Source organism: Pan troglodytes, chromosome 4 (genome assembly GCF_028858775.2).
Source record: "Pan troglodytes isolate AG18354 chromosome 4, NHGRI_mPanTro3-v2.0_pri, whole genome shotgun sequence".
Lineage (NCBI taxonomy): Eukaryota > Metazoa > Chordata > Mammalia > Primates > Hominidae > Pan > Pan troglodytes.
The window spans coordinates 79,100,400-79,115,641 of record NC_072402.2 but is presented as its reverse complement, the minus strand read 5'-3'; the positions used below and the strand labels follow the sequence as shown (position 1 = coordinate 79,115,641).

The 15,242-nt window shown below is 39.7% G+C and overlaps 1 protein-coding gene across 2 annotated transcripts in view; it reads right to left on the bottom strand.

Annotated features, from left to right (window-relative positions):
* The window catches only part of ADAMTS12 (ADAM metallopeptidase with thrombospondin type 1 motif 12), a 371,361-nt gene that overhangs the window by 137,821 nt on the left and 218,298 nt on the right, over positions 1–15,242 (bottom strand). For both annotated transcript variants that reach the window (XM_016953471.3, XM_016953472.4), the window contains exon 6: positions 800–924. In XM_016953471.3, the coding sequence (XP_016808960.3) occupies positions 800–924 (125 nt within the window). The remainder of the gene's footprint in view (positions 1–799; positions 925–15,242) is intronic.

The window sequence follows — 15,242 nt, the reverse complement described above, 5'->3', positions numbered from 1 at the left end:
ATACCTGGATTTCTGGACAAATAGGCATAGGGAGCCCAAGAAGAATTTACTTTACCCTGTTCTAATATAAGCCCTTCTTTCATCTAGATTAAAATAGTGCCTAGTATATAGTAGGTGCTCAATAAATATTTATTGAATCAATGAGCAAACATAGCCTTCAAAGAGCAAGAGTTGATCAAGAAAGTTCATTGGATTTTTACAGCTATGAGTCCTGGAAGGTTTGATCGTTCTTATTAGCACTATAGGCTCTATTGTGATTAGAACAAAATGATATTTTCATGGGAGAAAGGTGTAACCAAACCAGTCTGCCTACTCAGTGGGGACCTGCTCCTCATATCCTATCCTCAGCATCAAACAGTTAAAAGGTGTACAGATTTCTGTAAAGATATTTCATGTTTCTACATTGGAGAAAAATAAAATAGCAAAGGATTGGAAATCCCACTGGTTAAAAGTAACAAGTGTCTTTAATGAGGCTCTGCAAACAAGCTTCCTGATTGTTTATAGAGCTACATGAAGAAACCAGTTTTAAAAAGGAAATCATCAGTGGGATAGTAAAGAGGCCTGCATTTTGCCAGCAGATGCAGTTTATTAACAAGGAGAGCTTTGTCGTATTAGCAAGTTTGTTAAACTGTTTCCTCTGCTGATAGGGAAGTCAGGCGTTGACTAGATCAAAGACACTGTCTTTACGAGAGCAGCAAAGAATAGTGAGAATGTCATGGGTTTGAACACCTGGTAAGCCTTTCACCTGCCAGCCCTCCCTGCTTTACTGCCCCTGGGTTTCATGTAGTCTCTGGTGTACCTGGTGAGAAGGACAGCCACGTCGTGATGAACAGGATTGAGGTCACTCTTGGGATTGATACTCTTCTGCCACTTGCAGAAGCTAGACAGTGTCTTCTCTGCATGGTGAACTATTTTCAGTCCTTGCTGGAGAAAGAAGAGGAAGAGATTAGCATGGGAGAGCTCACTGTGGTCAGGGACCATTGCATTAGGCATTCATCTCCAGAGGTGTCCAAGTGAGATGAATTCAGGGTGGGTGCATCAGACATTTGGCAGTCATGTGGCAGAGGCCAACTGACTCCTCTTGACTAATCTTCTGGGTTAAACACTCCCATTCTAATGACCTCCACTAGAAGAACCTGAAGGGGAAAACTCCAAGACAGAAATTATCCCTGGGACAAGCAGCCCTTGAAGAACATTTAAAAATATATTAGCAATAACCAAAAGCTATTTGAAGGTCTATTTCTGTGTCTCTCTGCATCCTAAACCAATGCAATATCAAAGAGGCATTTTTATTTCTAATGCAAAATAAGCAGATTTTCAACAAAAGTTTTTTCTTCTCATGAGATATCCTGCAAGGCTAGAGTTGCGCTGGATGTTTTCTAACCCTTGAATTTTATTTTGGTTTGACACCCATGGGTGAAGGACAGTGGATGACATAATCTCTCCAGGCTGCTGATCAGTTAGGAGAATTGGTCCCCTGACAACAAGTAGGATGCTGTAGCAGATGCCCCCAGCCTGCAGCTTCAAGGGCTTCTGAGGCCTATGCCAGCCCTGTGGCATCTGCCTGGCTGGTAGCTACTACTGGGGCTACGAGGGAAGGGATTACTCCAAATTATCCAGATGAACACTTGTTGAATGGGGAGAAGAAGAAAGATAGTCAGCTCTTTAGTGGCTCCGGTTTAATTTGAATTTCTAAAGGAGAAATTACTTTCCTTTGCCTCATTTCTTTGGGGCCTCCACATAGAGCCATCCCTGGTACAGGATGGATTCCACCAGGAGGATGACTAACCTCCACTGGCTCACTCTCATCTGAGCCTTGCTCTGGGCTCGGTCCAATAACTTCAGGACAGTCTCTGCATCAAATTATGAGCCTGCTTCTCTACCATTCTGTATTTTGCTGAGGCCCACACCCAAATCATAAAAGGCCCGAGGGGCATCAGTTATGTGTTAGAGGCATTTTTAGGTCTCCTCATCATAAGTAACTATTATAGACCAGTTTCCTTTTGTGAAAACACCGAAAGGTGGCTCTTGATGTGTTAAAAGTCACTGAGCTGCTCAGCATAAAGAATTTAGATGGAAGACACTGACTTCATTATTTAATAATTTTCATTGTTACATCATCCAGCAGAATGATATATGGTAGAGGAATTCTGGGGGACGAGCTGGGAATGAGGGAGTCAGTCTCCAATTCAACCAGCCAAGCTGTTGCTAGATCAACAGCCCTCCCTAGATGGGAGCAAACGTGCCCATCCATCATAAAAAACTGGTCAGGTGGCATGAATCAGGAATAAAGGGAAGGGAGAAGAGAAAAGGAAAGAAAAAAAGGAGGGAGGAAGGAAAGGGAGGAGAGAAACGAAGGAAACATTTCTTGATCATTTACTATGTGCCAGATGCTTTTACATATGCTGTCTCTTTTAATTGCATCTACTCAGTATTATTTGTAAAGAAGGCATTATCATTTTTATTGTATAATAAGGGAAATTAAACCTCAGAGAAGTGAAGAACTAGATCAAGGTCACTTAGCTCAGATATTGAGCCAAAGAATATAAAAAAGTTGCCTAGATAAAACTTGGAGTTGCAGTTGGTCATCAACCTCACTGGGAAGGTGCCTCAGTTCCAGCTCCATCAGACAGGAAGGCATGTTATCACATAAAGCATCAACTATGATCAGATATTTTTCTGGTCTGTTTTTAACCCTACATTTCTTTGTTATGTTTTGGGAGAGGTCTCTTTGAGAACACTCATTAATTTAACATTACCATTTACAATTACCAATAGTATTACCACTTATAATTGTTACAAAAAGTGAAATACTTAGGTATAAATTAACAAAACATATACAGGATCTGTATCCTGAAAATTATAAAATGCTGCTTAAAGAAGTCAAAGACCTAAGTCAATACAGAAACGTACTGTGTTAATGGATTTGAAGATTCAACGTAATAAAGACATCATCTATTCTCTCAAGCTATGAATGCATAGCTTTACCACAATTCCCATCAAAATCTCAGCAACTCTGTTGTAGACACACACAAGCTCATTCTAAAATTTATATCAAATTTATTTAAAAAGTTCCAGGCCTCAGGTTAGCTAAAGCAATTCTGAAAAAAGAAAAATAAAGTGGAACGTATCACTTTACCTCATATTAAGGCTTACTATATAGCTATAATATTCAAGAGAGTGTGCTATAGGTGCAGGGATAGTCACATAGATCAATGAAACAGACAGGAAACACCAAATGTGACCCACCTAGATATGCCCAACTGATTTTTGACAAAGGTAAAGAGGCAATTCACTGAAGGAAAGACAGCCTTTTCAATAAATTATGCTGGATAGCAAGAAAACAAATAATCCAATTGAAAAATGGGCAAAGGACCCGGATAGGTATTTCTCAATGGAAGACATACAAATGGCCAACAGATACACATATAAAAATTCAACATCACTTATCATCAAGGAAATGCAAATTAAAACTACAATATGATATCGTCTCATATCTGTTAAAGTGGCTACTACCAAAAAGATGAAAGATAAGATTTGGAGAGGTTGTGGAGGAAAGGAAACCATTGTACACTGTTGGTGGAAATGTAAATTAGTAGCCATTATGGAAAACAGCATGGAGGTTTCTCAAAAAATTAAAAAAAGAACTACCATATGATCCCAGAATCCCATGGGGTATATATCCTAAGGATATACAATCAGTAAGTCAAAGAGATACCTGCCATGTTCACCGCAGAATTATTCACAATAGCAAGATATGGAATCAACCTAAGTGCCCATAGACTGATGAATGGATAAAGAAACTGTAAGGTATACATATCATATATATTCCATTATATATATATGGAACAAACGTGCCCACCCAACATAAAAAACTGGCCAGGTGGCATGAATCAGAAATAAAGGGAAGGGAAAAGGCAAAGGAAAGAAATATATATCTATAATGGAACATTCATTATTCAGCCTTAAAAGACAAGGAAATACTGCCATTTGTGACAACATGGATGAACTTTGAAGACATAAGTGAAATAAGCCAGGCACAGGAAGACAAATACCACATGATCTCACTTATGTGGAATCTATAAAAGTAAAACTGAGAAGCAGAGATCAGGGGCTGGGGGAGGAGCTGGGAGAGGTTTGTCAAAGGATTCAAAATTTCAGTTTAGATAGAAGGAATAAGTTCAAGAGATCTATTGTACAACATGGTGACTGTCATTAATAACAATGTACTGTACTGTATATTTGAAAATTGCTAACAGAGTAGATTTTTAAGTAGTCTCATTACAAAAAAGAAAGCATACAAGGTAATGTATGCGTTAATTAGCCTGATTTAGCCATTCCACCGTGTACACATATTTCAAAACATGTTGTCCACCAAAAATAAATACAATTTTTATCAATTAAAAATAAATTTAAAATGTATAAGAGAGAAAGACAGAAATCAAGAAGAGGGACCTAAACCAAAGCCAAAGCCATGAGCAACAGCCAAGAATTACACAAAATGTGAGAGAAAGACTTCAGGTGGAAACCACAGATGTTGTGCCAAACCTCTATTAACCTCAGTAGGGAAGGCATCAGGTTCAAGAGACTGAAGAAGAGACCCAAGGCCAGCAAATGAGATACAGGGTTTTATTAGGGGCTTATGTGATGGGGAGAGGGTCTAGTGGTGGGCTGGACAATATATCTGCCTTCCCACCATCGATCCCTCTGCCTCCCATAAAGATTTATGGGGATCACATCTCTCAGGGGGGAGATGAGGCAGGAAAATGGGTCTAGAGGCAGGTAAAACATTCGCACTTCGGCTACAACAGGAAATATCGTCTCCATAGGGCATACGCCGTAAATGACTTTGTAACTTTACTTCATCCTCTCCATTTACATAGGGCGTATCCCAAGTAACCAACGGAATCCTCTAAGGGGTATTTAAACTCCCCAAAATTCTGTAACAGGGCCTTTGAGCCTCTAAGCTCAGTCCTGCTCCCACACTGTGGAGTATACTTTCATTTTCAATAAAACCCTTCATTCCTTCCTTGCTTTGTTTGTGTGTTTTGGCCAATTCTTTAAGATGCCAAGAACTGGACACCCTCCACCATTAACATACACAGTCCAGCGGCGCAGGGCTGGCCAGAAAAACTACAACCACCTGCCGACATCATGTGGTCTATATTGTATTTTCACTTAATAACATCCTGCTAATAACCTCCACCTGGCAACCTTCATTTACTCCAAAACTCAGGGCCTCAATTCCCTGTATGGCCTGTGTTCCACAGGATGGGGGAGAGGCTCAGGTGTTTATCATAGATAAGGGAAAAATCTCTGGGGTGGCTCCTCTCGATTCCCTAGCTTGTAACACACATTCAGGTGTATCTTCCATACAGGGTCTTTTTTTTTCTATTGAGACAGAGTCTCACTCTGTTGCCAGGCTGGAGTGCAGTAGCACAAACTCAGCTCACTGCAACCTCCACCTCCCAGGTTCAAGGGATTCTCCTGCCTCAGCCTCCCGAGTAGCTGAGACTACAGGCACGCACCACCATGCCCAGCTAATTTTTGTATACTTAGTAGACACAGTGTTTCACCATGTTGGCCAGGATGGTCTTGATCTCTTGACCTCGTGATCTGCCTGCCTCGGCCTCCCAAAGTGCTGGGATTACAGGCGTGAGCCACCATGCCCGGCCACCATACAGGGTCTTTTTAAGGATATGCTTAAATTATTGCTATTAGGTGTGTTTACTCTATAACAGATTAACCCGTTTTTTATATATGTGAGTCCCAGTGAGGTTCTACATAATAATAAAACCACGTTTCATGCTTAGCATGTTATGGCTTATCAATCACTTCCACATACTTCATCTTATTTGATTTTGCGAACAACTATGTGAAGTATTAATAGTTAGGAGAGTGATGATTAACTCCTGTCTACTGCTAAGAATAAAGTTTACTTTAGTAATTAGAATTGATCACTAATGGTTTTCAAGTGGTAAAGCCGCAAATAGCACATAAAACTTAAAGAGTTTTCACTTACTGAAGCCCCGTCTTTACTAAAAATACAAAAATTAGCTGGGCGTGGTGGTGCATACCTGTAATCCCAGCTACTTGGGAGGCTGAGGCAGGACAATTGCTTGAACCCAAGAGGCGGAGGTTGCAGTGAGCCAAGATCACGTCACTGCACTCCAGCCTGGGCAACAGAGCGAGACTCTGTCTCAAAAAAAAAAAAAAAAAAAAAAAAAAAAAAAAGATTTCTCGCTTACAGAGACTCACACTTGAAAGAGTAAATATACAACCTCAATAATAGGAATAATTCTGTATGGTTGCAACTGGTTACACCATTGGTTGTATCTGTAGCATTTTTGGCATATTTGCATTTTCCATAGGTCCTCCATTATTTTATATGCACCTCAAAGACTATATTTTCTCTATAACTCTCTACTTTGCTATGGTGGATGGGAGGATATTGAAGCCCTGCTGATGATTAAATAATCTGAAAACAAACTCTGTTTAGAGCCCCAACAACGCCTAGCATGGTTCTAAAACACCTTATGAATGACAGCACTCATTAAACCAAACACTTCTAAAGATAGGTAGATAATTAAATATCTATGTATCGTCTATCTTCTAAAAATAATTAGATAACTAGGAATCTCTTCAGTTCTCAGCCACATTCTCCTGACAGCTGTCATTTGAACTGGAGTGGAACTTGGTACCAGTTAAAAAGTCATTCTGTATTAATTAGGCTACCAGAGGCAAGATAGGGAAGCTCAAAGGCAACAGTTTTGGAAATCATTAAGATTCCAGAGCACCTTTGAAAGACTTTCCTCAATTCACTTCACCATACTACTGCACCTGCTTCCAATATCTTTCTATCCTAGCATTTGTTTTAATGTGTGCAAGATACTAGGAAACAAACCTGACAAATTCTCACCCCAAGCAACAAGAAGTAAGTGACACAGATACTCCTTGAGTTACAACTGGGTTACGTCCTGATAAACTGTCATCAATTCAAAATATCATAAGTCGAAAATGCAATGAATACACCTAACCTACCGAATATTGTAACTTAGCATAGCCTACATTAAGTGTGCTCAGAACACTTACATGAGCCTGCAATTGGAAAAAAATCATCTCATACAAAGCCTATTTTATAATAAAGTGTTGAATAGCTCATGTAATTTACTGAATACTCTACTAAAAGTGAAAAGATTATATGGGCACTCAAAGTATCATTTCTACTGAATGCATATAATTTTATCAAGTCAAAAAATCATAAATGGAACCATTGTAAGGGGACACCTGTAATTGTGTTCTGATATTTAGTGGTCCTGGCATCTATTTTCACCTACGGATCTGTTCCTTGATGACTGATCTACTGATTTACATTACAGTTAAATCTGCTTTGGAGGAATTTTTTTTTTTCTTTATGAGGCAGGGTCTCACTCTGTCGCCCAGGCTGGAGTGCAGTAGCGCAATCCTCCAGGGTTCAAGCGATTCTTGTGCCTCAGCTTCCTGAGTAGCTGGGACTATAAGCCTGCACCACCACATCTGGCTACTTTTTCTATTTTTCGGTAGAGACGGGGTTTCACCATGTTGGCCAGGCTGATCTCAAACTCCTGACCCCAAGTGATCCATCTGCCTTGGCCTCCCAAAGGGCTGGGATTACAGGCGTGAGCCTCCACACCCGGCCTCTGGAGGATTCTAATCAGATACTTAGCTGATTTTTTCCTCCCTCTTACCCTGCAAGTCAGTCACCATTTATCAGACTTGTAACTTTCCCACTGATGACACAATCAAGTTCAGGGCAAATATCTTGATTCAATAGCAACTCAAGTTCTCAATTTCTTCGTTTTTTTGGGAGAAACTGCAGACAGCAAGCAGAGTCAGCCCAAAATAAAAGGTGTTCAGACTAAAACAATAATGAAACATGCATTTTAATAAAGAGATGTAAAGTAAACCAAAAATAGGGATTTGCATTCCTTTGAAAATAGAAAAACAATGGTCTGAAAGTAATCAATACAATTAGTTAGTGGACATAAACTTTCGAACAAATAAAATTGAACATGTCTATGTTCAGCAAATCATAATTCTTTACAGTCCTCCCTGAATTATTATGATTTCTAAAGCTATTTTCCATAAAAAAGAATACTCTTTCTCCAGTCTTTCTCCTGTTTCCTACCACAGTCTTTTCTTTTGTTTGTTGTAATGATATCATCCAGTTCCCTAAAACTTTTGACAATGTTTCACATTGCCCATGAGGATGTTGCCCATGGGGATGGGGAAGCTCTTACCCAAACCATATTCAATCGGTGAAATGTTCCACAATGAATCCTGTACCAATAGGTAAAGTCCAAGCATCATGTAGGATATGTCATTAGTTCTACTGTGTGTGTTTATTGTGTGAATATCATGACCTGGGAATGAATTCCATTTGTTTTTGGAATACATCACTATATTTGCACTCTATAATGTAGTAGATCTGTTAAACTTTTACTTAAATTAATATTACACTTATTCTGCACTTCTTGAATATACGAGTTGAAGGCCAGAAGGTGTAGTATTAAAAAAAAGGCAAAAGCCTTAGATTAAGAAATTCATAGTGAAAAATTCAAATCCAGATAATAAAGCATTATTTGCATTTGGGAAAATAAATATATAGCGCTGGAGCAACTAGATATCCACAGGCCAAAAACAAATAAACAAAAAGAGAGAAAGAGAAAGAAGAATTTCAATCTAAACCTCATAGCTGGTACAAAAATTAACTCAAAATGGATCATAGACTTAAATATAAAATGTGAAACTATGAAACTTCTAGGAAAAAAACATAGAAAATCTTAGGAACCTAGGGATAGGCAAAGAATTTATAGACTTGGCACTAATAACACAATTAATAAAAGGAAGAATTGATAAATTGGATCACATCAAAATTAAACACTTTTGCTTTGAGAGAAACCTTATGAAGAGGATAAAAAGAGCTACAGTGTGGAAGAAAATACTTGTAATACACATATTTGATGAAAGACATATTTAAAATATGTAAAGAGCTCTCAAAACTCAACAATAAAAAAAAAATAAGAAAATAGGCAAATATCATAAAGAGACATGTCACCAAGGAGGATATACAGATAGCAAATAAGCACATAAAAAGATACTCAACATTACTAGCTAGCAGGGAATTGCAAGTTAAAACCACAATGATATATTACTACACATTTACCAGAATGGGTAAAATAAAAAATCATGACAACACCCAAATGCTGGTGAGGATGTGGTAAAACTGAATCATTCACTGCTGGTGAGAGTGGAAAATGGTGCAGTCATTATGGAAAAACAGTTTGGTAGTTTCTTAAAAATACTACATAGGTGGCCGGGCGGGGTGTCTCACACCTGTAATCCCAGCACTTTGGGAGGCTGAGATGGGTGGATCACCTGAGGTCAGGAGTTTGAGACCAGCCTGGCCAACATGGTGAAACCCCGTCCCTATCAAAAGTACAAAAATTAGTCTGGTATGGTGGTGGGTGTCTTAATCCCAGCTACTCAGGGGGTTGAGGCAGGAGAATTGCTTGAATCCGGGAGTCGGAGGTTGCAGTGGGCCGAGATCGTGCCACTGCACTCCAGCCTGAACGGCAAAAGCGAGACTCTATCTCAAAAAACAAACAAACAAACAAACAAACAAACAAAACCCTACATAGGCAATGACCATATAACTTAGCAGTTACATTCCTGTGCCTTTATTCCAGAGAAGCGAGGACTTATGTTCACACAAAAACCTGTAGTTGAACGTCTATAGTAGTTTTATTCATAGGAGCTAAAAACTGGAAACAACCCAAATGTCCCTCAGTGGGTGAATACTTAAACAAATAGGTACATATCATAGAATACCACTCAGCAAAAAGGGGGAAAACTCTTGATACACACAATTTCAATGGATCTCAAGGGAATTATGCTGAATGAAAAAAATCCAGTCTCAAAAGTTATATCCGGTATTATTCCATTTATATGACATTCTTGAAATGACAAAAATCATACAGATGTATTATCACAGAGCAGATTAGTGCTTATCAGGGATCAGGTAGGTAGGTGGAAGGGAAGTATAAAAGGTGTGGAAGGGAAGTATAAAAGGTATGAAAGGGTAGCACAAGGGATGCTTGTGAGGGAACTGTTCTAATGTTAATTGTGGTGATGGTCACACAAACCTATATGTGTGACAAAAATCGCATAGAACTGAATGTATACACACATGATTATGCACATGCACACACCACTGTGTGCATCTGAGGGTAGGTGGAATTGTTGGACTATCACATTCTGAGTTGTCATATTGTACTAAGATTACACAAGATGTTACCATTAGGAGAAAATGAATGAAGGGTAATAGGAATTTCTCTGTACTATTTCTTACAACTGCATGTGAATGTACAATGAACTCAAAACAAACAGAAAAATACAAAAACACCTTAAAAATAACTGGTCTGAACCAAGGCTGGAGGGTTGCAATAGAAGATCTTATAACACTTTCTGGTATGATCCTATGCAGATTACTCACTGATTATATGTGAGAACTCATACCTTTGAATCAAAGGGAACCTGTAGTCTTTCAGACGAGTTACAGTGGGTAGGAAGAGCCCATGCATTCACACAACCACAAAGCCACATACTCACATACCCATACACACCCACATACTCACAAACACACACACATCCACATACATACACACACAACCATATACATACCCACACACATCCATATACTCACATACCCATACACCCACACACTCACATACACACACACACCCACATACACACACACACAACCATATACATACCCACACACATCCACATACTCACATACACACACACCCACATACTCACATACACACACACCCACATACATACACATCAAACTCACATACTCACATACACACACACCCACATACTCACATACACACTCACATACATACAAACCCACATACATACACACACATCCACACTCATATCCACACACTCACATACACACACACCCACATACATATACACACACATCCACATACACACACATCCACATACTCACATACACACATACACACAGATCCACATACTCACATACACATACACCCACATACTCACATACACACACACCCCCACATACATACACACAGATCCACATACTCACATACACACACCCACTTACATACACACCCCCACACCCCCACATACATACACACACACCCACATACTCATATACACACAGATCCACATACACACACACATACATACACACACATACACATACACACACACCCCCACAGTATTCTACATCCACACACTCACACATGGATACATCCATGCTAAAGTTAATTAAGATCCCTAATTCAATAGCCATGAATATAAAAGCTTATTAGAGTTGAAGCAGCTACACAGGCAGAAATAGCGCTCTTGTTCTCCCTTAGCTCACAGGGTCCCTGGCAAGGGCACACTGTTGAAAGGGGGATTTGATTGGATCTGAAAAGCTCTACCTTTCAATGTTGTCCTTTTATACATTGGCTTGAATCACCAGTTTGAAAATCTTACATTCCAATCTATGTGTGTCTGTTTAGAAAAAGCGAATGTTTACAAAGGTCCAGTCTCCCACATTCCTGAACCAAATTCAGTGTCAGCAAGGACCCACCTTCATCGTTGTGGAGAAAGCAGAGTCATCTTCCAGATGTTGCATTCCAAATGCTGCCTCCAATGTTTTCATCATAATGAAGAGCCCATTTCCCTGAAGGGCCTCAGGAATTATGCATTTAATACTCTCATTTAAACAGTGAGGGACAGTATCTTAGCCAAGTCACAAAGCAGGCATTGGCAGAGCAGGGCTTGGAACACAGGTTTGCAGCTATGAGTTTAGGACTAGTGGTTTCCAAACTATTGAGGACTTCTCTAAACTCTGCTTTGAATCACTGGAAAGACTTAGTAATTAACCAATGCATGATTATGGCTTATTTCTACTCCTCAACCTCACAATCCTACCCTCAGTGAGGAGACAAACAGAAAAGCAGATAACCTCTTCTTTCGAGATTCTTACCTCTGTCCTCTTCTTACTCTTTGTCCACTTTCTGGGCTCCTCTGTGAGCCCTTCTTCTTCTGTCCTTCCTTTGGTTCATTGCTTAGTTCACTCTCAATCAGTCATATTTTTGGAAATCACTCCAAAATATGATTGTTGGCTCCCACATCTGTATCTCATTCCAAATCTCTCCGAGTTCAAATTTATGAACCTAAATCTCCTGATGGTCACCTCCACAGGTACTTTCAACTCAGCATCCCCGAAATCCTTTCCTCCCACTTTAACCTGCGATTCCTTCTGTGCCTTCTGTGGTTGCAGGAACCACCATCAACTCAGTTGCCCAATCTAGAAATGCCAGTGTCTTGTTATCCCCCTCTCCTCCCATATCCTGCATCCCAATCTGTCATCATGTGCTGCTAATTTTACCTCCTCTACCTACTGTCTTTGCTACCTTTACTGTCTTTACTATCTTTGCTACCTACTGTCCTTAGCCCAAACCTTCATTTTATGCTTGGTTTACAATATCCAGGCCCTCTTCAAATCCATCCTCCTCACTGTTGGCAGGTGGATCAAAACAAAAGTCTGTCCATATCATGACCCATGGCTCAAGATCCTTCGAAGTCTAGCCTCCAGGAAGCTCTCCTTTCATTTGCAACCTCACGGTTTATGCTTTAGCAACAACTGCTTGTATTAGCACTCCCTCAGATCTCCCTCACATACTCCCACACACCTTCCTTTCTTCAAGATGTTCCCTCTTCCTAGATTGTCTTTTTCTCTTACCCCCTTTAACCCATTCAACCTCTATTCATTCTTTAAGATTTAATTTGGGCATTTCCAGGGAGCTTTCCCTGCCCCCTAGTCTGGTTTAGCTTCCTGCCAATATACCTTCTTCATACTTGGTTCACAGCACTCGCTGTGCAAGGTCATAATAATCAAATTGTATGCCTGCTTTCCTCTTAGCGCCTCCAGAACAAGAATTGAGGTTTATTCTTCTCCTTGTCTCAGGCACTGAATATATCCTGGTTTACAGCAGATATACTGACTGACAAAACTGAGGATGCACACCACCCATGAAGGAAAGGAGAAAAGGAGAGAATATATCCATTAGGCCAGAAAAAGTGAAGACTAGGTGAATGGGAGGCTTTGTGGTAAGTTAACAAGAGGCAAGTTCTCCTGTGGATTAGGGAAGGGGCAGTGCCTGTAATAGGAACTGCTAGTAGAAGATTCTACATGGGTGTCTCATGTTTCTGCACATCATCTGAGCAAAGATATAGGTTTTGTTCCAGAGTATCCTTTGAAGGCTGTTGTAAAGGAAACAGCCTTAGAAGATAGTCTTTTTCCAGGGAAAAGGAAGGATTTACTTTATGTCCATAATAATAAAGGTGATGGCTTCCTCTGGGGCAAAAGTTGGACACGTTTGCTTACAATCTGTTTTAAAGGATTGAGGCTTTCTTATTTTGGGGGTCCTAAGCTGGGATAAAACCCACTGTATGCATAGCATACACTTGGGCTGCCTGCAACACCCCGGTGCAAATTATGGGACAAGAGGGACAGGTACAGATGCTCGTGTCCCATTATGCTGTGAGCAATAAAGTCCTTTGTCTGTGACTCAGGATTTTCATGTCTTCTGCCAGCATTGCATTCATAAAAGCACGGCAGACTAACTTGTTAGCTTGCAAGTAGGGTAAAATCTCAGATTGCTATGGCTTGAATCTCCCCTCAAAAACTCATGTTGAAATTTGTTTGCCAATGTAAAGATATTGGGAGGTAGGACCTTTAAGAGGTGATTAAGAGCCCTTGTAAATGGATTAATGTTGTTACCACGGGAGTGAGTTTGTTACTGCAGGGATGAAAAGGATGAGTTCAGCCCTATTTTCTCTCTCTATCTTGGATGCTTGCTTGCCATGTGATGCCTTCCACCATGGAATGACACTCACCAGATGCTAGTGCCATGATCTTGGACTTCCCAGTCTCAAGAACTATGGGCCAAATAAACTTCTGTTCTTTATAAATGACCTACTCTGTGATATTCTGTTATAGAGAATGGAGCAGCAGATGATGGACTAAAACAGACCCTGCCTAGTTCTTGACAGGAATAAGGAGGATAACAGAGAAAAAGTGATCAAGCAGTAGTGAGAACCACGTTAAGGTTGGACCATCTAAATATATGGGCAGGTCTGCATGGTTGTTGAGATTTTCTAGCAGCAGAGCTGTTGCGGAAGGAGTAAAGGAGAGGGAAAGAAGCTGAATAGTAAAATAAAATCTCAACATAGGAGATTCTTCTTACATTCCAGTTTTGCTATAAGAGTAATTCTGGAATAACCTGAGAGATAGTCATTGATGAAGAGAAAAAATGCTAGGGCTTTAAGTCTACTCTCAAAATCTTTCTTGCTTTCTTCCTATTCCTATTTAAAGTTCCTCGTGCAGACAAAGCAAGTGTACAATTAATTGAGTTGATGATTACCTACAGCTTGATACTTCGCCCCTGTGTAGAACTTTCATCTGCAATATGTGACATTTAACACAAATTCAGTGACAGTGTCTTTTCTATTAAATGTCACAGCTCTTCCAGAAAGCTGTAATTGAGCACATTTTTTTCAACCTTTTCAGCTTCTTAATCTCCAAGTCTCAGAAGGGGTTAAGTCCAAGAAACACTCATTTAATTTATTGTATGCTCTTGATCACAGGAGCCTTGAGAATAGTAATTAGTTATGGATTAAATTGAGGCAGCCCTAAGCACACAAAAAATGCAACAGGACTTCAGAGAGACTATGATGGCTCACAATAAATGCGAGGGAACTTGTGCTAAACATTTTCCGTAAAGCATCCTGGAAACTGAGCATGTCAAAACAAACCCCCATTCACACTATTTTTTCCTCATTTCCTTTGCAAACAAAAATAGATTCCTCTTTTTGTTTATTTTTTTTCACTTCATCTTCTCAAGCTAATCCAATTCACTTTCCACTTCCCCTTTTCTATACATTTTGTATGTGAATTAACAGGACAGGAAGCTGACCTAGAGGAAATCATAGAAAGCTCATAAAATAGCTCCACATGGGAAATAATTTTGCAAGAACATGGCTTTTGTTAAAAATTGTTCTCGCTCTTTGTAAGCTCTCTCTATAATGAGAAAATCTTGTATTGATTTCTCTTGGAATTTCTGATAGCAGTTTTTGACTCAGTGCACAATCTGACCATGCTCTGGTAG